Raw genomic sequence first — 21,381 nt, 5'->3', positions numbered from 1 at the left:
ATTAACATAATGTCATATGTCACTTACCTCTCAAAAAGAAAATGAAAATATTAAAAAAGAAATCCCTTCTTATATGTAGTGATTTTGCTAAGTCAGAGTAACTTTTCCAAAAATGAACTATTATTTCGCAGTGTAATCTATAAACTGTCTATGGGTATATTCTGTGGTCTGCATAGACCTGGATTTTCCCCATGAGAAGCTTCAGATCAAATGTCCCAGACTAAACAACACGATCCTTTATGAGCCACAACAGAGACCGTGCAGGTATGGAAGGTGGTGACAGAAGAGGCAGAATGAATAGACTGGGCAGAATGAATAGACTGGCCATGACCCCAGGACTCTCTCTGTGGGTGTGGGTGTGGGTGTGTGTTTAGCATCTGATTATTTTCATTCTGAGCGTGTTACAGACTTACATATATTACTGCAGACAAAGGATTCTGTCTGACCCTACTTTGGAGTTCTGGATACTGACTTTCAACATCTTTACACCGTGGGTGGAAGCAAAACAGAATAGTGCCAGAGGTGTTACCTTTTTAATTTCTCTGGTCAGCATGCACCTCTCAATCCTCAGGACGGTGGATATGTCGATGTGTTCCCTTGAGATGGAATTGAGCCACGTCGTGAAACTGTCCACAGTTGCCAGAAACAGGACCCACGTAAATTTCAAAATATTAAATATCCTCTTGATGATGTTATCTAGGAGGGAGAACAGAGCATGATTTAAAGGGTCAAAGTGTCCTCAATTGTTGTGCTGTGTGTGGCATAGTGATGCTTTTCCAAAGGCAGCCCTAGTTTTGCCCTTGACCCCGACACAGTGTGGCCACCTGAGATGATGTGGGGGGGCAGAGGCAGGCCAGGAAGCTATGAGTGGGCCTTTCTACACCTGCAATGGCAGCACCAAAACCAAACTAGGGTAGAATTTTCAACCTTCTGTCCAAACATCAGTCAGAATGGGTCCATGTACAGATAACAGGTTTGATTAAAAGTAGAGATAGAACTGAAAGGTATTTCTGTTATTGACATAGGGATAAAGAGCGCCCGTTTCTATCCAGGTAACTGGGTCCTTTCATGCTCTTCTTTTCTTAAGTAATAACTGTCCTGGGAAGCAATTCTGTTGGTTCACCAAGACTTTTTAAAAAAAATTCCATGAATTTTATTAAATGTATAGTTGCACAACTATCATCACAATGCTTCACTAAGACTTTGAAGCTTCCCTCTGCAGCTGGACTGCTGTTTGGTCACCTTAAAGGTTTTTCGTACAGAGCTCAGTCCACAAGCCGAGAGTCTATCTAAGCTGCCAAATTATTATTAATTATGCATTTAATGACACTGAACTGTCCTAACTAAAAATTCTGCCTGTGGGGTCACGATTCTCCAAACCATAGGAGTCCTGAGGTTCCCAATGGTCCTGGGATTCCCTCATCTGCAGCTGGGACCAGGGACCTGCCAGGAGGCTGTGTGTGTGACAAGTCCCCTCGGATTCCCTCCACATCCCTGGCTCATCCCAGGGCCACACGCCTGCCTGTCCAGCATCCTTGGAATTCAGCGTGAGCTCTGGGCCACTGGTGAGGTCTGAGGAGCCTCTGCAGCTATGACCTGACTTATTTGAGGTCAGAATCAAAATAGAAAAGATCCCACATTAACTGCCTTCCTCACTAGTTCCTGTAAACCCATGGTCTTTTCAAGTGGTACACAAAGAATGCCTCAGGACATGCCGCCACGCTACCATCTGTGTGTGAATTTTTAAAATTTGGCTTTAAAATATTTAGCTTTATTAACTATTTCAGACACTGATGGCAATACAGTGAATACTTGGTGAACGTGGACAATGCATTAAGAAATGCCTCGCTGTTTGTTGCAAAAATCAAAGCAGCACCACCAACACCCTCAATAATTTCTCCCACCAGAAAGGGAATAAACCAGATTCAACGGTCATAGTAGCATTGTCCTGAATTTATGGTCAACGATGATAGTTTGGGATTGTTGTAGTTCAAGGTCACGAATGTAGCAGGGAGCAAAGGACAAGCATCCCTGGCATAAGACTTTCTGATCCTACTCGGGGTGTCTTTTTCTGGACGGGACCAACAGTGAACACTTCCAGCTTGGCAGACTTGCTGCCTCTGCTCATCTCGGCTGTTTCGGTGTGAAAACTGCCGTAGATGGTGCACAGGTCGCTTGTGAAGGGACAGGCCCGGGTTTCCCATACAACTTCGATTATGGCCACTGGCATTTGAATCTCATCATTTTCATAAGTCATGAGATACTCTTATGCTTTTGGTTTTTCCAACCACGAAACACTGTGAAAGTCATCCTTTGCTGAAGAGTCAGAGAAGAACAGGGCAGGTGCAATCTGGTCCAGGAGTTGTGGTCTGACCTCTGGTCCAGTTGGCTGGCCCACCCCTGTTCACCGCCCTCTCGCAAAGGATGGAGATGTGAACCAGAGTTTGACTTTGGAAAGGAAAGACATTATTTGTGAATTGGGTGGCCTGGGAGAAAGGCAGAGCTTTCTCGGGTGAAGTTTTGCTCTTTTCAAAGGAAAACCATCCAAGGGCGTCTTAGCTCTAGTGTGGCCTCCGGACAGAGTCCAGGTGCACCAGGCAGGGACGAGGAAGGGTTCAGCAGCGCTGCCTACTGAGGTAACAGGAACCTTGGAGCTGCCGCTGGGACCTGGGGAAGGAGGGGGGGACCATGTGGCAAGAAGACCCTGAGCAGCATTCACCACAGTGGGTGGAGCTCTCGTGGCCGATTTCTCTGGGGCCCACCCACTGTGGTGAATGCTGACCACCATCCTACCCTCCAAAGCTGTTTCCTGCCAGTGCTGTCACAGCCCTGTCCCCCTGCCACCTGCATGTGCCTGATGGCCCTATGGGAGCTGTGCTGAAGATGGAAGGAAACCAGAAAGCCTCTTTCACTGAGCCGAGATGCCCAGCTAGGGCAGGACTGCTGCCAATTCCAGGAGGGCTGCTATGAGCCAGGGAGGAACCCCACCAGCTCCCTCCACTACACTCCTGCTTCTGTTCGGATCTTGAGGGGACTGTGCGTTTCCCACTGCAGTCTGGAGAGAACTCCCAGCCTTCCTGCGCAGCCGTCGAAGGCAGGCTTGAACTCTGGATGCTGAAGGCCTTGGGCTCAGACCAACTGAGAACCTTTAACAGCATCTCGTGTTTTTGATGATTTTTTTTTCTCACCATCACGATGATTTTCTCAGAAGCTGTGACGGTAAACTTTGTCAGGTCACGGTTTTGCCTACGGTAGTTCAGACAGTGCTGGGGTCACTGGGGGGAATCACAGACCAAGGTGGAAAATGAAGGCTTTTATTTCTGTTTATTTTTTAACCATCGAGGCCGGAGGGCACAGCAGCTATGAGCACAGACTGGATTCAGAGCCCTGTATCCAAACTATAGCTCTGCGCCTTCATGGTTTTGTGGATTTGGAAAAGTTAGACCATCTTTCTCTGCCTCACTGTCTTATCTGTTAACTGGGGAAGGGGTTTTGAGGGGCTTAAACAAGTTAATGTGTGTAAAGCTCGTGGAAAAGTGCTGGGCAAAGAAGTTGTACCATCGAAGTGTGAGCTACTGTGGCCTTACTGGCTGCAGCATCCTGGGGTCCCTTGTCCACGGACAAGCGAGCTCATCTATACCTAGAGGCTGGGTTTGAGGATGTGGCACAGCGGGCTTAGAGAGCCTCTGGGAAGTTCATTTTGTGCCAGCAGATGGCATCCTTGGATGCATCTGTGTCCAGAGCAACAGAGTTGGAATGTCTTGCCTGCTGGTGAGTGATGGACACGGATGTACCCGGGAGTGCCAGCCCCTTGTGAGGAAGCGCGTGGGATCAGAGAGGCATTTGGCTTCTCCGCATTTGGAGGCTTTTGTTTTGCCTTTTCTTCCTGCACAGACACAGCTTCGGCCCAGTCATGGACTCTGTGAAGCCCAAGAGGCACCGTGACTGAGCTGGAACGTAGTAGAAGACCTGGGTTCTGTCCCCAACCATGTGGGATCCTGAGCAAGCTCCCTGGAGTCTGTTTTTTCTCCCTAAAATGAGGTGGTTGGCCCTGGAGGCCCTCTCATATCACCAGCTGTACTTACCTCTCAGTTCACTCCTTTTCTATGAGCTTTAAATTAATTGCTGGTATTTTTTGTGCCTCTATTCTGATGGCTTCCATTGGTACCTTTATAATTTGCTCCCTAGACCCCCTCTCACAGGTACGCGGATAAAATAATTTACAAACTGATCAACCCAACATTTCATCCAAACATGTGAAGGTCATATCTACATTTTGGCGTCATTTTGCAGTTTCACTGGAGATAAGATTTCAAGGGACATTGATTATTGAGTCATAGTCCAGGACCATGATTTAATAACTGCCTCCTGGCAGCCTTCCATCACATGCCATCTGGGCCAGAAGCAGGCTCCCATGTCTCCCCCGCACACATGTGTCTTTATTTTGTTACCTGGTCCATCAGACTTCTTTTTGACGGGCTCAGCCTCCCGGTCTTCCCACTCCACAGGACCTGCCAAGAGTATTGTACAGACACAAGTTACACCCTCTTACGGTAGGTTAATGCCAACACGACTCTTCTGGATTCAAAGGAATATTATAGTGACGTCTATGACATTCTGCCTATTTGAAGAGCTCCTGGGGAAAAGTCAGTCGTAAGAGCTCTGAGCTTTCATCACCTCCTCCTTTCACTTCCAGATGAGAATCCTGTAACTAGGCGGGGTTACCTACAGCCCCCTGGCCAAGCCTTGCCTCCTTCCTGTTGCAAACTACCTGTGAGGGCAGAATGGCTTTTATATTTTTAATAATTGAAAAAGGTTCAAAAAAGAGTATTTTGTGCACATGAAAATCATATGCAATTAAAAATACAACGGGGGGGTAAGGAATGGGGTGGTCGGGGAGTTTGGGGCTAGTGGATGCAAACTTTTACATTTAGAATGGATAAGCAATATGGTCCTACTATACAGCACTGGGAATTATACCCAGTCTCTTGGGAATAGAACATGAAGGAAGATAAGAAAAGGAATATGTGTATATATATGTGTGTGTGTATATATATAGATGCATGACTGGGTCACTATGCTGTACAGCAGAAACTGGCACGACATTGTAAATCAACTATGTTCTAATAAAAAAAATGCAACAACACAGCCTTGCCCATTAATGAATGTACTGTTCAAGGCTGCTCTCACCCTAAGATGGCAGGGTTCCGTGGCAGCAGGGACTTACTGCTTGCAAGCCTTAAAATATTTACTATGTAGCCCCTTACAGAAAAAGTGTGCTGACTCCCATTACAGATGATGACATTTTAATTTCGAATACCTTGGGGTAATGTTATACATTTCAGTGTGTCACCCCCTAAAATGATATCACAGGGTTTCCTTTTATTTCTTAGTCTCTTCTTTAGGGCTAAGGTCCTCAGATCCAGCAAATGAGAATACAAGACATCCTGTTAAATTGGAATTTAAGATAAATAACACGAGTTTTAGTATAAGTCAATCCCATGCAACAAGTCCAAATTATACTGAAGCTTAAAGAATATTTATTGTTAACCTAAAACATTCATCTTGAACTGGGCTTCACATATTTTATCTGGTAACTCTAACAAAGATCATTCAATCTGACTCCAGCTAATCTTCCCAAATTTATTTTTTTCTGTGCTTTCCTGCTGCGGCTTCACTTCTCATCTTTACCAGTGAAACTGGCCTGCTCTTTAGTTTTCATACATGGGTTTGCCTTCGTCTGCGAGAAGGTCAGGCTCTGGTCAAAGACTGCCTTTTTCACAAAGAACTGTATTCCTGCACACTCAGGGCTATACATCGCCTTTTGTCTTTATGTCCCACACTATTCCATCCAGGCTGAGTTTTTCACTGGAACCTCGTAGCTTCTATGTCAACAGGGACTTTGTCCCCCTACACTTGTGTCCCCTGTGGGTTAATATACAAAGGTCTAGAGCCAGGACACCTGTTATGAATTCCAGGCCCACCACTCATGGGTGGGCTGTGATCTGGGCAGGTTCCTTCCGCCTCTGGGACCTCACATCCTTAAGGGCAGGGCAGGGAGTGAGGGTCAAGTGAGTTACCGCACAGAAAGCACCACAGCAGCTGGCCCTATGGAAGGATAGAGGTTGTGTGCTTTATCTGCCAATGAAGAGATGCTCTCTTGTATCAGGAAGGTGCTGAATAAATAGTTATTAAAGGAATAAACATGTATTTCTGTCCCTGTGTCTTTGGAGTACTGCTGTCTTTGATCTGCAGGTAAACAGGACCATCTACACATGAAACAGTCTTTGGGATACAGACTAATGAGACTAACAAGACGGTAAAAGATTTTTAGAATTGACCCAATAGTTTTGGGATAACAAACGTCTGAGAACAGCAAATACAATTTTGAAAAAGGGGGGTAGTAAGGTAAGTTTGCAGCACGAAAATACAAAACTAACTCTAGCTACTGAACTCAAAAAGATATGACATTGACCCAGATATAGACAGTAGGACAGCAGATCAGAATACAGAGTCCAGAAATAAACCTAAGAACCAATGGGAGCTTAATATTTAAAGACAAAAGTAGCCTTTAAATTCAATAGGAAAAGGAAGATTCATTTAACAAATGGATTTAGCCTAACAGATCTCTACCTCACAGAATAATAAAAAATTCAAAATGTAAATAAAATTAGGAGGAAATATAAGAAAAAATTTGCATGAACCTTGGGGGGAAGACTTCCCTAAGCAAGAACTGCAAAAAGAAATTCAGACCTGTTTGACATCGGAAAAAATTAAACATTGTTTAGAAAACATATACCTAACGCTAAATCAAAAGATAAGCACTGGATTTGAAAAAAGATACTCGCAACGTTAAAAAAAAATCCCTAACATACACATATGTCCTAAACAAATAAGGACAAACAACCCAATGGAATGATATTATAGAAGATGATAAAAATGTTTAAGTCTTAGATTTGAAAGTAAAAAATGCCAAGACAATATGAAATAAAAAACGTTTAATTTCATTAGTTAGGAAAATTCAAATAAAAATAAAAACTGTCATCTTTGAGCAAGACACACAATAAAAAAAATAAAAATACCCTTTGGGGAAAGACTTCAGGGAAATGGACACTCCTTTACCTTACGCAGAGAAGTATAAATTTCTTTTTTTTTTTATTTTTATTTTTTTGTCTTTTTTAGGGCCGCACCCACAGCATATGAAGGTTCCCAGGCTAGGGGTCGAATCAGAGCTACAGCTGCCGGCCTACACCATAGCCATAGCCACAGCCACGCAGGATTGGAGCTGCGTCTGCGACCTACGCCACAGCTCACGACAATGCCAGATCCTTAACCCACTGATTGAGGCCAGGGATCAAACCCACAACCTCATGGTTCCTAGTTGGATTCATTTCCACTGCTCCATGATGGGAACTCCGACTATAAATTTCTAAAATCACTGGGGAAAATATTGATTAAAGTAAAAAAAAAGCACACACTTTAACCCAGAAATTACACTTCTAACAATCCATTTTGTGGAAAGTTCATGTTCTCCCTGACTTTTTCCTTTGCACCGAAAACACACACGCATGACTACATATGAATTTTTTGTGCAGGGGTTTATCTATGACAGCATTGCTCATGGTGGTGAAAATCTGGAAGCAAACCTTGTGCCCATCAGTGATGGAATAATTGGATAAATTATGCATATCCACATTGTAGCATCTTTTGCAGCTATTAAAAAAGGATGATATAGTTTTATAAATACTTAATTAGATTAAGTGTTCATGATACACTGATAATAAAAGCAGAGGAGCGTGTACATGGCATGAACTCACTTTTGAAAAACAAAGCCATCAATGCCTGCACAGGGGCACAGGCGCCGAGGGTAAGAGGCGGAAGAGAACACAACCCATGCAAGAATTTGGCGCCTTAGGGTAGCTTTCCAAGCCAGCTGTGCATCTATTTTTTTATTGCTTGACGTGCTACAGTGCCTGTGTCTTAATTTTGCCTTTTTAAGCCAATAAGGTAAAATAAAATTAGAGATACTAGGAGATAACAGGGAACAGAGGGGTCAAAAAGGAGAAGGGTTTTGCAATTAGAGCTCCATGAGAAATGATGATTTCCTTGCTTTTTCTTTTTTAAATACATTTTTAACTTAACAAAGAATCTACATACACATTTTCTTTGTAAAGAACCAAAACATAAGGAATCTAGAGGTCCCTTAATCATCACACTTAATCTCAGTCTCTCCCCTTCCCCCAGAAGTCACCACCATCATTAACGTAAGTATTCTTCTTGATCTTCCTCTTGCATTTATACGTGATTCTATGCACCCATTAAAAAGGCAAAATACTGTCTGGAGGCACTTTGGTTTCCTTTGTTTCATAAATGGTATTCTAATGCACATGCCAGTTTGTGACATAATGCTTTTCATTAAACAATGTATCAGGAATTGTTCTCCAAGGTAGTTTAAAGTAATCCATCTTTCTCACGCTCTCTCTCTCTCTCTCTCTTTTTTTTTTTTTTTTTTTGGCCATGCGTGTAACATGGAGAAATTCTAGGGCCAGGGACCAAACCCACACCACAGCAATGACAAATCTGGATCCTTAACCTGCTGGGCCACCAGGGAACTCCTCATCTCATTTTTTAAACTACTAAATAATATGCCATAACTTATTGGTAACATAACGTACAGAAGGGGGTGCTGCTTATAAGCTGCTGCCCCCCCACATCACTCACCCTCCCCAGATCCTTTTCTCCTTCTTTTCTGTTCTTCTCTTGCAGATCTTTTTTTCTCTTTGCGCCGCTGTCGGAGTGCGGTTTTAGGGTCAGTAATCCAGGCTTGATAAACAAACTGAAGGGAGAGAGTTTCATTATTTTCTGGCTTTTAAATAAATTGAATTAAAAGAAAAGGGACCAACACCAAGCACCCTGACTTTCAGAAGTATTTTTTTTTTTCTCCCAGCACAAACTAACCTCTCTGTCTCATATTCCGTCATATGCTGAGCTGACCCGTGCTACATCCATGCTCAGGAAATAAAATCGAAGACGGGTGGTACGGAAGTATTTCATTCAGTATCAGTCATGAGATACCTTGGAGCTACACATGCCACCTGTTCTCCACGTCCCCACATCCCACCACCATCTGTGATGCTTAGTTACTGACTCTCTTGCATCACCTACAACAGGGATAAGCTGGAAGCCTGGCTCAGTGTCACTAGTTTTCTCCCAGCACAAATAAACTTTGAGTCAAACCCCGACCATCTCTCGTTCCTTTACTTTGGGAAAATACTTTTGCATATTCAATAGTCTCTCGTGAGTAACAGCTATTACCAGCAACTTGAGAAAGCGCTTTGCGGATGGATTCGTATTTGGAGAGAAAAAATAGTGTAATATTAAGGTTAAAGGGCTCTTCCAGAACGGTACAGAAAGCAACCTGGGGTGCATTTGGTGGCCTTTTGTCATTTTTTTTTGTTCAAGAGCTGAAAAGAGTTGCATTAACATATTATAACCAATAATCACAACAGAGCAATTCTGAACAGGCCGCCCACCACCAGTCTCCCAAGTCATGCAGAGGGGGCAGAAAGAAAACCCTGATACACAGTCAGCCATCTACAACCACCAAGCCAAGCAGCATGCTTTTCATGCACCTGCAAACACACCTGGTCTCAGGGAAGCTGGGTTTTCTAGTACAAAGATAAAGTTAAAGGAGGATTTTGTGTGGGTGCTTGTAAACCCGGACACTTTCATTTTAGTCTATATTATTTTCAGATCTCTGAAATCTTTGAAAAACACAGTGTAAGCAAACCACCGGCATTGCGACGTCAGTAAAAGTTAAGAGGGGTTCACCTTCCTCCACACGTGGAGGTGTAAAGGTCATGGGTGACAAGGACAGAACATTTTCTTTTTCTTCATGGGTAGAAATCTGAATCTCATGGGCAATTCACACACATGGAAGATCTGTACAACTTCTGAATCATAAACTCAGGAGGCAAAAATTATCCTACTTTATGCCAAAAAATCTATTTTGAAATTTGGGAAGATGAATTGGCATTTGAAGGACACACCCCCCCCAAAAGACATTTATTTATGGTTGATATTTATCTATTATGGTAGGTGTTCTATTAAGAACACCTCTGAGGTTTAGTACATTAACAAGCAAACTTGCTTCAGCAAAATATGGATTCTCGAAAAAATATCTGAACGGCTAAACCTAAGAAATTTTCAGACTTAAGAGATACAGTGACATTTCCTTAAAACATGTTATTACAAGACTGCTTTTCGATAATGCAAGAGTGCTGAAGTAGGAATAAGACAGTAATTCAGGGTTTGTGAGTGTCTATGGTGCACAAGTCTCTGGCTCCAAAGAAAAATGAAAACACTGGGAGGGAGAGTAAGGGGAGAGGAGGGGTGGGGGGGTGGTTAGGACAGACTCTAAGGAGTCTTTTCAGGGGGACCATTCAAATGCTGCCTTATTAAAAGGGAGCTCCTGGTTCTCTAAATGGTCCTTAAGGTGCTTAATCCTGCCAACGTTTTCTCACTGAGGTGTGCATCTGGATCATGCAAACAGAAGGGAAGGGGGGATGGAGAGAATCTTAGGATAAGTCCTCATTTGTAGGTAAATGATCTTCCTGTCAATGTTTGTAAGTCCAAATAGCTTACAGTTCCAGGAACATCTGACAGAGGTCAGGGCAGCATTTCAGGAAAGAGTCAATTGTAAAAGAGGAGGAAACATCCCAGTTCTTATTGAGTTGTTTCTTTCTGAAATGTCCCAAATCTGACATTGCAGTGGGAACTGTCACCCAGTGTCATGGGTTTCTCTGGGCAATGAGACAGACGCACCACTGACCATAAGGACAAAAACACATGAAAATGTGCATAAACTGACCTCTGGCTTCTCCAGATGCTGCTGCCACTAGCCTGTGTCCCGGGCTTAGATTGATTCCCCCCCTCAGTGGTTGCATCTTAAATGCTGGGGGAGGTGGGATTCCTTTGACTGGAAACCTCTTGTGCAAAAAAGCATTTAATCTTTGAAATAGGAGAGAAGTTTATTGAAGTGGAGATCCTTAATTGAAATGACTTTATTTATTTATTTATTTTATTTTATTTTTTTCCCGATGTACAGCATGGGGATCAAGTTATTCTTACATGTATACATTTTCCCCCCACCCTTTGTTCTGTTGCAATATGAATATCTAGAAAGCAGGATCTTAATTTTTGTAAAATATTCTTTAATTCAGTTGTGATCCAGAACCTTCTTTATGTTATTGGTAAGGAGACTTTAAAAGTAGGATGGAGGATAATCACATTGAATCTTTCATCTAGGTTCTTAGACTCGGATGGAGAGGCTTATCTGGGAGTCATAAAACGGGAATGGAAAAGAAACCAGGGAAGCAGCAGCAGTGAACACTAAACTAAAAGTCAGGATTTTTTTCCAAAGGGAGGGAGCCCAAAAGTCTCGGAAGGATGCTGCTCCTTAAGGCAGACCAGCACTTAAGCCTCACCTAGGAGCTGGATACAATCTTGGGTTCCCCTGGAAGTGGCTGGATTTAAACAACCTGCATTTGAATCAGACCTCCAGGCAAAATGTGAGCCGCAGAGGTCTCTTTCCCTATCCAAACCATTTGCTCTGCCCAGGAGGAGTTCAAGTGTCTGCTCTGGATTAAGGCAGAAGAAACGGCTTTCTATAAAGTGAGTCAGTATTTATGATTTCCAGTGGTGAAGTGACCATTGCACAGGTGGCAGGACCTTTTCTGTTGTGTGCTGGGTGAACTAGCCAATGACCCTAACACTGCAATCAGCAGGACCGCCCCCGAGGGCCGGCCCAGGGAGGAGAGGAATTGGGCCCAGGACAGAAGATGCCGGAAGAGATCCACTCAAGGGAGACAGAGTTGTTAGAGTCAAAGAGAGGGGGCAAGGGAGCCTTTGTTTTTTGGTTTTTTTTTAACTAATTCGTAATTTTACCAGCTTTCTGAGAAAAAAGATCACACTTTGACACCCCATGTCTGAGGCATGCAACAGATGTGACCCTCTCAACGTGAGCTGTGACTTAGGCAAAACCCCAAACGGGCAGAAATTAGATCTGTTATCTGCATTTTCTCTTTCTATGCTTTCATCGGCTCTGAGGTCAACTGAAAACCAAGAATCACGTGATAAGAAATTTGGCTTGTCAGAACAGCTGTTGCAGAAGGTGGCCTCACATTTTAAATTCTCCAAATTCCTTCATCTTATGGTCTATAGAACAGGGAAAATGCAGATGTTGGGGCGACAGGGTCTGCTTGACTAAAGGTCTACGGAGCAGAGGGTCACACACCACACATCAGTAAAACATCAAATACCTTTGCAGCTCTGATTAAATACTGAAGAATAGTTTTGGGAAGTTTAATGACAGACTTTGGCAAGGCTAAAATGGCCGATGCAAACTTCCCAATAGCTCTCTACAAAGAAGGACAAAGCAAGAGAAATTAGTAGAAAACACCGAACACTGATCATTTATGAAGTCAGTCTGAGTTCGTCTCTACCATTACATCAACTAGGTTAAAAGGGGCTAATCATCGAATCTGGAACGAAACACTGCTTATAGGTTAGGAAGAAAGAAAACAGTCTCGCATTCATGGAGTCGGTAGAAACGGTGACGATGCCCATGTCGGACTGTCCTCTGCGGCTCGAAGAGTGAGGGTTAGGAGAAAGCTCATTGGAGTCAAAATAAACAAGTCAGGTCGTTAGTATCCGCCAAGCCAGCTGCACACATGCACACAGAAGACGCCGTCATCAGAAAACACACACAGATAGCGCTGGGGCCAGGGGGCTGGGGGAGAATTTGCGTCTTCAGTTTCACTGGGAAGACGGGATGCATGAAACCTGCCAGCTTGAGAAGACTCCCGCCAGCAGGTGACAATGACCTTTTCACAGACACATCACGTGACTGGGGGAGGGCCCTCTGTGGTCCCTGGAGGATGACAAACGGGCAGTTCTGTCCTATACATGTTCCTTAGTAAAGGAAATCTATATCAAGCTTTCATCCCACATGTAACTCTACTGACAACCTACACCTTTTTTTTTCCCTTCTTTCTTTTTTTAGGGACCCCCGTTTGTGGCATATGGAAGTTCCTGGGCCAGGGATTGAATCTGAACTGCAGCTGAGACTCATGTCACAGCTGGGGCAACATTGGATCTTTTATTGCTGCACTGGGCTGGGGATTGAATTCACGCCTCTGCAGCAACCCCAGCTGCTGCGGTCAGGTTCTTAACCCCCTGCACCACATCGGGAACTCCCAAACCCACATCTTTAACAAGCACTGATTATACAGTCACTGGATACAGGATACTAGGCAGGTAAGTTAAATCACTGAGAACGATACTGCAGGTTCTGAAAAAGAAAGGCAGTTAAGCTGAGAAGGTGAGCATGGCACTGGAGGTTATCGTGATTTTCATAAATTCTAAAATCTTTAGCAATACAAACGAAACTCCTTTTCGAAATTTGAAGGAACCCTGAGATGACCCTTTATTTTCAAAACAAAGCAAGTCTTTTATTTTCATGGTCAACTATTTTACCTATCAAACTGGATGTCCACTCAAGCAACCCAAAGCAATGCCAACAAAACAAAGTTCACCCAAGGAAGGCTTATTTTTGTTTAGAGCATTAGAATATATATATATATATATATTTTTTTTTTGGATGCAAGTGAACAAAGCCCTGGTTGGATGGTTTTCTTGCAGGAATTCTTGCAGTAATGATGGCAAGGCTGAATGCAAGCAGCAGGACAAGGCACTGAGAAACACAGGTTTTCAGCTGTACATCAGAAGCTTCTGGGAGCTACGACACAACAGAAGTCTAGGCCTACGATCAAGTCTGTTGAAAAGAAAAGCCCTTCGACTAGCAAAGCCATGATTTCCTCACCCCCATAGTTACCTGGAACGCTGACCTTCGTGGAGGCTCCTCATCTTCTTTTTTAAATTCTTCCTCTTCCTCCTCTTCGCTATCCGTTTCAAACAAATAATAATCTCCACTCCTGACCACTGAGCAAAACAAAATAGTTACTTATTTCTTGGAAGAGACATGAGATAACCAGAGGCATATTAATGAAATACTTCCTCAAAGATACACCCACTGTCCAGCAAACGACCAGAGCAGGACACGTGGGAAGGGAGGAATCACGAGAGGTGAGGGGTTGGCTCCGGGCCATGCTACGCGGTGCTGGCAGGGTTGGGTCTGCAGAGCACCAGGCCCGTCGAGGCCACGGAGACCCGGCCACTGCTGGGTTCATCTGGCATCTTCTTCCCTCTTCACAGTAATTTTTACCCAGATGCATCAGATCAACTCCACAGCAACTGGTTTTGTAACCAGAAACTGAAAACCACTCTCATGTCACAGTTCAGCAATCTGGGGCCTTTAGATGAAGCTACCATGAAGAGGGGACTTTGGTATTGCCTGAATGGCTTCTGATTGCTGTCGAAAGCTAATCAGGGCAGCACAGGACCAGGAACTGATGTCCCCAGTCTTCCACCTCACTTCACACTGTGCAGATACAGGGATGCAACACAGATGGCAGGACATTTGGAAGAGTCTTTTTAAAAAATCGCACATTGTCATGAGGAGGAAATGGGCAAGTAACATCCAAAAAAAAAAGAATATGACCACAAAACCCCTACTGCCATACCCTGGCTGTTCCTACACGTAGAATGGGACAGACGGAGGCCCGGCAGACGTGGACCATATGGTTTAGTGCTTCTGGATCACAGGAAGCTCCCCAGTGTCTTAGTGAAATTTCAGGAGAACTGACCCCACCATAAGACAAAGCACAAACCATATGGATGGTTCTTGCCTTGCCGGACATTCTCCCTGCAAAACCACTGCTGTCTTAAGCATGGGAGCAGAGAAAGGTGACATATTCAGAGATTTAAAGAAATGTGAGAATGGAATCATTATCTGTTTGATCATTACTTGAAACTGATCAGGGAAAAGAGACCCAGCATATGCATTTCTGATGCTACAAGAACTGCACCATCATTGCATGAAAATGTATTCATATTTTCAAGTCATGTTCACATTTGCAAATGCTGAGGTGCCTTTTGGGGCAGATGTCTGTAGCTCTCTTTTGGACTTATCCATTGTAAGGTAATGGGAAACCTTGGCTTGTTGAAAATTAGTTGCTTGACTATCACTAAACATGACCAAAAGGTGAATAATTTTGCCCATGATTTCAGACATGTCTGAAGCCTCCATCCATGAAGATATAGAGTCAATGAATTGGGCCTTATATCCTTGAACAGAAGCACTGTAATGTTTTATTTTTATTTTGAAGAAAGAACTAGGCCCGGAGGACTGGGTCCAGGCCTGAGGAAATAAATGCAAATACAACATAAGGTAAGAATAAGCAAGAACAAACCAAAGTCACAGCGTTACGTTTGACAGTGGGGAAGACCATGAAAGTAATGCTTCAGATAAGCTCAGAGATTGGCGGGAATGTCACACGGTCATTTGGTAAAAACCGAGATTTCCAGGATTGAACATTTTACCCTCATTATAGGCTTTAAAATCAACAGTAGCTTTAATTGTATTCAATCATACCTTCGATAACTTTTTTCATGTGGACCAGTCCGTCATATCATAACTTTGACTTTATCATCTGAAAAATGTTGCCAATTTGTATGCGACAAGTGGAATTAACACATTGAAAAAAGAAGGAAGTGTTAAAAAAAGTCTCCTACTCCTTTGTAAATTGTTATTGAAACAAAACAGGGAAATGAAGAGAATATTTTCAGAAGTTCTGACTGCTAATAAGTAGAGAGGCCCCTTTATACACATTTGTGAGTCCTTAGGGGGATTCCGCCTCCCGCCTGGGTCTGTATATGCTGATGCTGACAACTGAGCAGGAAAATGACTTTAAACATCCTGTATCCTCAGAAACGCGGCCTTTTATTTCAGGTATTTGATAATAAAGGGAAGGCTGACACTGATTTAGGCTGTACTGAATTGACGCAGAGGCACACGTCCCCAGGAGAGAAGGTATCATTGAACAGCAATAATGCGATCGTCTGTGTGCTCATAGATGTGGAAGTGGGAGGTTTGCCACCTACAGACCACGTTAAAAATCAATAATATGAACAACATAGCAGTATTACTATATCATCAACAGATTTACCCAAGGGTATTCCAATGAAACGTATTCTTACGCTCGGCACCTCAAAGAACTATCTCTTTAAAAGCCCAATGACTCAAGAGATCAGAAAGAGGGCTTTCCATAAACTCCTTCCAGATCTAAAGATAGGTTTTGGAACTTGTCATAGTCTACAAAATAAACCAAGTTATCAGCTCCTTTCCTTTCCTCACCAGTTTGCAAAAAGAAGTCTGTTTTTGTAGGAAAATTTTGAGACCCCTGTCAGAATCAGATTCCAAACTATGAATGACACACATCCTGCATTATTGCACTAGACATTTTGGAATAAGGCACAGGTAGTCTGATACCAGCCTTCAAGAACTTGATATAATGAGGGTGAAATGAATCAGAAAATCTAAAGTCAATAACCTTCAGGGAAGTCCTTTCAAGGATAACCAACGCATAAGGTGATGATCAAAGACCATATCCAATTCCTTCCAAAGTGCAAGGCTGAGATCAGCAAGGGCGAGAACCACAGTGATCACAGTGGCCACGTACCTCAGGTGCAAGGACAAGACATCAGGACGACAATTTTGAAATGGATAGGTCTCTCTAAACTAGCAAAGGGCCCTTTAAAAACAGAAAGATCGGCACAGTTTACTTGTGACTTGATAGAAATCGGCACACAGCGTCTGCACGACAAGCCCCGTTCGTGTGACTGACACGCCAGGGGACGATAAATGAAAGTCACACAGAATTTCAACTTGAGTCTTTGTCTTGTGCCTTGAGCAGCAAATGAAATGAAGCTCTGCATAACTCACGGCTTTTTTATGCCATCATGCTAAAATTCAACTGTCGGGATTACACTGGATGACATCCAGGTTTCCTGAGCAAATTTTGAAAATTGCCTTCTGAAATTGGTTTGCTGATTTTTAGGACATTATTGCTTGGGTGAAAGGCCAATGCCAGGCCTAAGTGACACCAAGAATTAGGTGTGGGGAAAGGTTCGGATCCGTGTGGTTTTTCTCCTGATGCTGAATATCACTCTGTTGACAGGCCTTGATGATAGTCTGTGTCTGATTATACTCGTTACAGTGATCCAGACACAATATAAGAAATAAAAGACTGAAGACATTGTAAGTAAGTTGCAAGATAATGCATAATTATTCAATAGTCTAACAAATTCAAGTGGAGCCAGGCTGAAATGGCTCATTCCATTGTAAGGCCATTATAGAGGTATGACAGCCAAGAGTGGATTTTTTTTTTTTTTTTTTGACTTTTTGCCATTTCTTGGGCCACTTCTGCAGCATACGGAGGTTCCCAGGCTAGGGGTCTAATCAGAGCGGGAGCCACCGGCCTACACCAGAGCCACAGCAACGCAGGGTCCGAGCCGCGTCTGCAACCTACACCACAGCTCACAGCAATGCCGGATCCTTAACCCACTGAGCAAGGCCAGGGATCGAACCTGCAACCTCATGGTTCCTAGGTGGATTCATTAACCACTGAGCCATGTCAGGAACTCCAAGAGTAGACTGTTATCTCCTTTGCTAAGCAGAGCAAAGGCAGCCACTGAGTTCCCCAAAGCCTCATCCTTTTTTTGTGTGATGGGGTGGGGGTGGGAGGGAATGAACTAATTCTGTGTGGCTCTCAAGTTCTGCTTTTCAAAACTTTCGACTTTGCTCCAAATTGGTCACGGCTGAGCCGTGGGTTCCTCCAAGGCCAGGCCACATGCTGGGCACTGGTTTTCGAGTGTAGTTGTAGAACTGTTGGAGTGAGGTTTTATAGCTTTTTTGAAACTGGGGAGGAGGCAGAGTGAGAAGGCAAATGCGTTTTAAGGTGTCCTCATCTTTATGTTTAATAAATGGCTAAGAAACCTTCCATGCAAATGAAATCAAAGCTCTGGGATTGAGGGAGGAGAGGCTTGTCGGCATTCACGCCTAGTGCCTTACAAAGAGGGTCACAGACTCTTCAAATACAGTGATTCTCCTTAAATTAGAGTGCCCAGAGGAGCGGACACTCATCTTTGGTAAAGGTTTTCAGCTATGAAACAAATACACATCAGCAGAGCCCTCGACTGCAGAATTGGATAACACGGTAGCCAATTCTTTTGTTTCTGAGCCCATAGGTGGTACATGGGAGCACGTAAGCCACACAGGTAGGGCAGCTTTCTGTAGCCAGCAAGGTAATCAGGTAATCAGCGGATTGCTCTGGAAGATTCCGCCTGGAGGGCTCAGAGACTCACAGAGATGACAATTGTTCTACACTCTGACCCCCTATCAAGTCACAAGCGTCAAACCATGCATGGAACACACAGGTCATGGGGACGCCTGAATTCTGGTCAAGGATATAAGGGTTAGAATTGGTGAAATTGTAAGAGGATCAAGAAAACCTACTGGAAGCATGATCAACCCAAGGCCGCCACCACTGCTTTTTTTTGCCCTTGGTTTTCTGTTTGTCTGCTTCTCCTAAAATAAAATATGTCCAAATATTAATTCTTATGAAGTGAGAAAACAAACTTTGAAAACCACGCTTTAACAACTCAATTGTCAAAATCTAGACACGTTGCAAAAGTACATCAGCGGTCAGGAAAAAAAAAATACTGAATCTGAAAAGTTTATATGGATCAGCAGTCAATTTCACACAGTAAATATTCAGTATGCTATTGACATAATGCCACATTTTCATTTTCTTTTTAGTTAACCGAGGGCATATAAAGAAATACATAAAGGAAAGATTATCTGTCCAAAATGCATCTTACATTGAATTCTCTGTGGAATTAACAGGTAAGAAGCATCACTCTAATACTATAGAACAATTTAGTGCAAATAATTTTTTGAAACTGCATACATTGCAATAACCAAAATTTTATCTTGTGATTCTTTTAATGCATGATTAGGAAAACACAAATTTACTATTGATAAATAGATAGTATGTACCAGAATACCATGCACTATTTCTCCATTTCCTTCAAATAAAAAAGCATGCAAACATCTTTAAAAAGACCTTTTAAACTTAATTGGATATAATAAATCTATAATTAGATATAATAAATATGGATTTCATCTTAAGTTTCTTTGGAAAAGATCATAATTGAATGATATTTTAACCACTGTTATTCAAATGCCTACATATTTCATTTTTGGATAACATTTATAGAAATCAAAGACAACAGTAGTTTGCATATCTTAAATATTTTCCCTAAAGGAACAAATGTAGGAAATTCACGTTTATTTTCTTAAGAAACACATTTGTGCAACAGAAGCTAGATTATATTAACGTTCTCTTGCTGAAGATGGGGTACCTGTAAAGTCATGGATTCACTGAACACGGATTTTTACAAAACAAACAAATGGATCCCACTCACAAGGAACATACAGCTTGCTGGGTTAAAAAGATACATTGATAAAATTTTACAGCCCTACCCAATATCATGCTTTTATTCAACATCAAGGTACTCAGGTAAGAAGGAAATGTCTCAACATACTTTCATCATCCTCTTCAGAGAGTTTTTGGATGTCTTGGCCTTCCCCTGACTCCTGGGTCAAGCTCAGCATCCTCTCCTTACCCTTTTTGTATTTCTGTTGCCTGGCCTTGATGCGGTCCATCCTGCACAATAAAATAGCAGCAGCAACGCCAAGAACACACCCATAGTTACACTTTGATGCAAACAGCTAAAGCCCTAGACAGAGTGGTTCACAGCTGGGACTCGAGGGTGGTTACTTATTTAGCAACAAGTGTGTCTTCTTTGTGTTTTCTAATTTTCTGTTTTTTTAAATACCCATGTTATTTTGTGCTACATAGCTCAGTGATATGATGAATAGCAATTATGCCATTGCTTGATGTGAAATATTTCACGTCCACTTATACCTTGTACCAAAGCCATGCTGAAGACAGCACAGTATGAAATGTAAATCCTTTGTTCTCTCAGGTTTGGCATATTTTTGGTTTTTATTTTTAATATTGAATACTTCAGCCAGTTGTGAAAATTGAATGAAAAGATGTATTAAGTGTGAGACCTGTTTTGTAAATGGCAAGTTGCTCCTCAAATGTTCGTGTATATTCCACCGGACACTCTGACTCTTCTCAGTGTCAAGTCTAATCGCTTACTGGATCTGGAAAAATGCAGTATTGCAGCTTTTTGTCTGTTTATTCAGGAAGTCTATTCAGAAACTGCAATGCTGAACTTTATTTCCAAGCTCTGTCCTTTTGAAATGTTTCATTTCTTAATTTAGTTTCTTAAAATTCTGGATCTATTGCTCAAGTTTTTAAACTGATTGAAGTGACATTTCTGCTTTGTGCAGTTTACACAACAGTTTCATTTTGTCTTTTGCAATGATCGTTGCCTTAATTCTGTTTTATTCTGACCTCTCATTTGAGAGGATGCGTTCTTAAACAAATAGAAAAATCCAGTGAATTTTAGTAACAGGTCTCACTTACAGGAAATTATGGACACATAACGTGAGTCCATATTTTTTATTTCCTAGACCTCATTTAGAAAGCTAGAAATAATGATAGAAGTTTTACCATATTGCACTTTCATTATATATATTTATATAGCTCATCTCTCTTTTTGCTTTTCAGAGCTGCACCTGCGGCATACAGAAGTTCCCAGGCTAGGGGTCGATTTGGAGCTGTAGCTGCTGGCCTACACCAGAGCCACAGCAGTGCCGGATCTGAGCAGCATCTGCAACCTTTGCCACAGCTCATGGCAATGGCAGATCCTTAACCCACTGAGCGGTGCCAGGGATCAAACTCATGTCCTCATGAATACCAGTCGGGTTCGTTACCACTGAGCCACAATGGGAACTTCTATAGCTCATATCTTTGTGAAAATAACCATGCTATGGGATAGTATAATTTATATTGGCAAATATTTTTGCACGGGAGGAAAAAGCTGGGAAATGAGGTCAGAATGGAATGAAGTAGGCTTAGCAAACTCAGGAAATATTCCTGGGGGGCTGACAGAGTAGGTCCATTCTCTGGAGAAAGTGGCTAGGTCGTGAATTCTGTGGCCATCAGCTGTTAAACCTGGCCCGATACATATGAGGGGCTGCCGTCCTCAGCAGTTCCACTTACTGCTAGAGATCTCACTCCAAGAAAATTATTAATTTCAGTGTGCTCATTTAAAAAAATAAGACTTCTTAAATCTCCTGGGTGGAGGCAGTCCACGACTTGACTTTTCCAGAATGGTGTGGTGGGAAAGGACTTGGACTGGATGCAGGGAAATCTGGGGTGTGCTTCCAGTGCTGCCTCTGAGGAGCAGTGGATTTTAAATCACTTCATACATGGGCCATCTGTT

The 21,381-nt window shown here is 42.7% G+C and overlaps 1 protein-coding gene across 22 annotated transcripts in view; it reads right to left on the bottom strand.

Annotated features, from left to right (window-relative positions):
• Window positions 1-21,381, bottom strand: part of PIEZO2 (piezo type mechanosensitive ion channel component 2) — a 303,672-nt gene that overhangs the window by 37,747 nt on the left and 244,544 nt on the right. For 12 of the 22 annotated variants that reach the window (XR_014807531.1, XR_014807532.1, XR_014807533.1 and 9 more), the window contains 6 exons: window positions 19,567-19,688; window positions 18,476-18,547; window positions 13,895-14,001; window positions 8,722-8,836; window positions 4,452-4,511; window positions 530-696 (listed from right to left, as the gene is read on the bottom strand). Coding sequence is in view for 16 of the 22 variants with exons in the window: in XM_084964036.1 (XP_084820162.1) it covers window positions 530-696; window positions 4,452-4,511; window positions 8,722-8,836; window positions 13,895-14,001; window positions 18,476-18,547; window positions 19,567-19,688 (643 nt within the window). In the remaining 6 variants the exon portion in view is untranslated. Of the gene's footprint in view, window positions 1-529; window positions 697-4,451; window positions 4,512-8,721; window positions 8,837-12,320; window positions 12,420-13,894; window positions 14,002-18,475; window positions 18,548-19,566; window positions 19,689-21,381 lie in introns of all 22 variants that reach the window. The other 10 variants (XR_014807528.1, XR_014807530.1, XR_014807529.1 and 7 more) reach the window with 1 other exon arrangement.

Source organism: Sus scrofa, chromosome 6, assembly GCF_054392235.1.
Source record: "Sus scrofa isolate SSC_HxYL_T2T_F1_AM1 chromosome 6, Sscrofa_HxYL_maternal_Yorkshire_Landrace_v2.0, whole genome shotgun sequence".
Taxonomy (NCBI): Eukaryota; Metazoa; Chordata; class Mammalia; order Artiodactyla; family Suidae; genus Sus; species Sus scrofa.
This window is presented reverse-complemented; position numbering and strand designations above follow the sequence as displayed.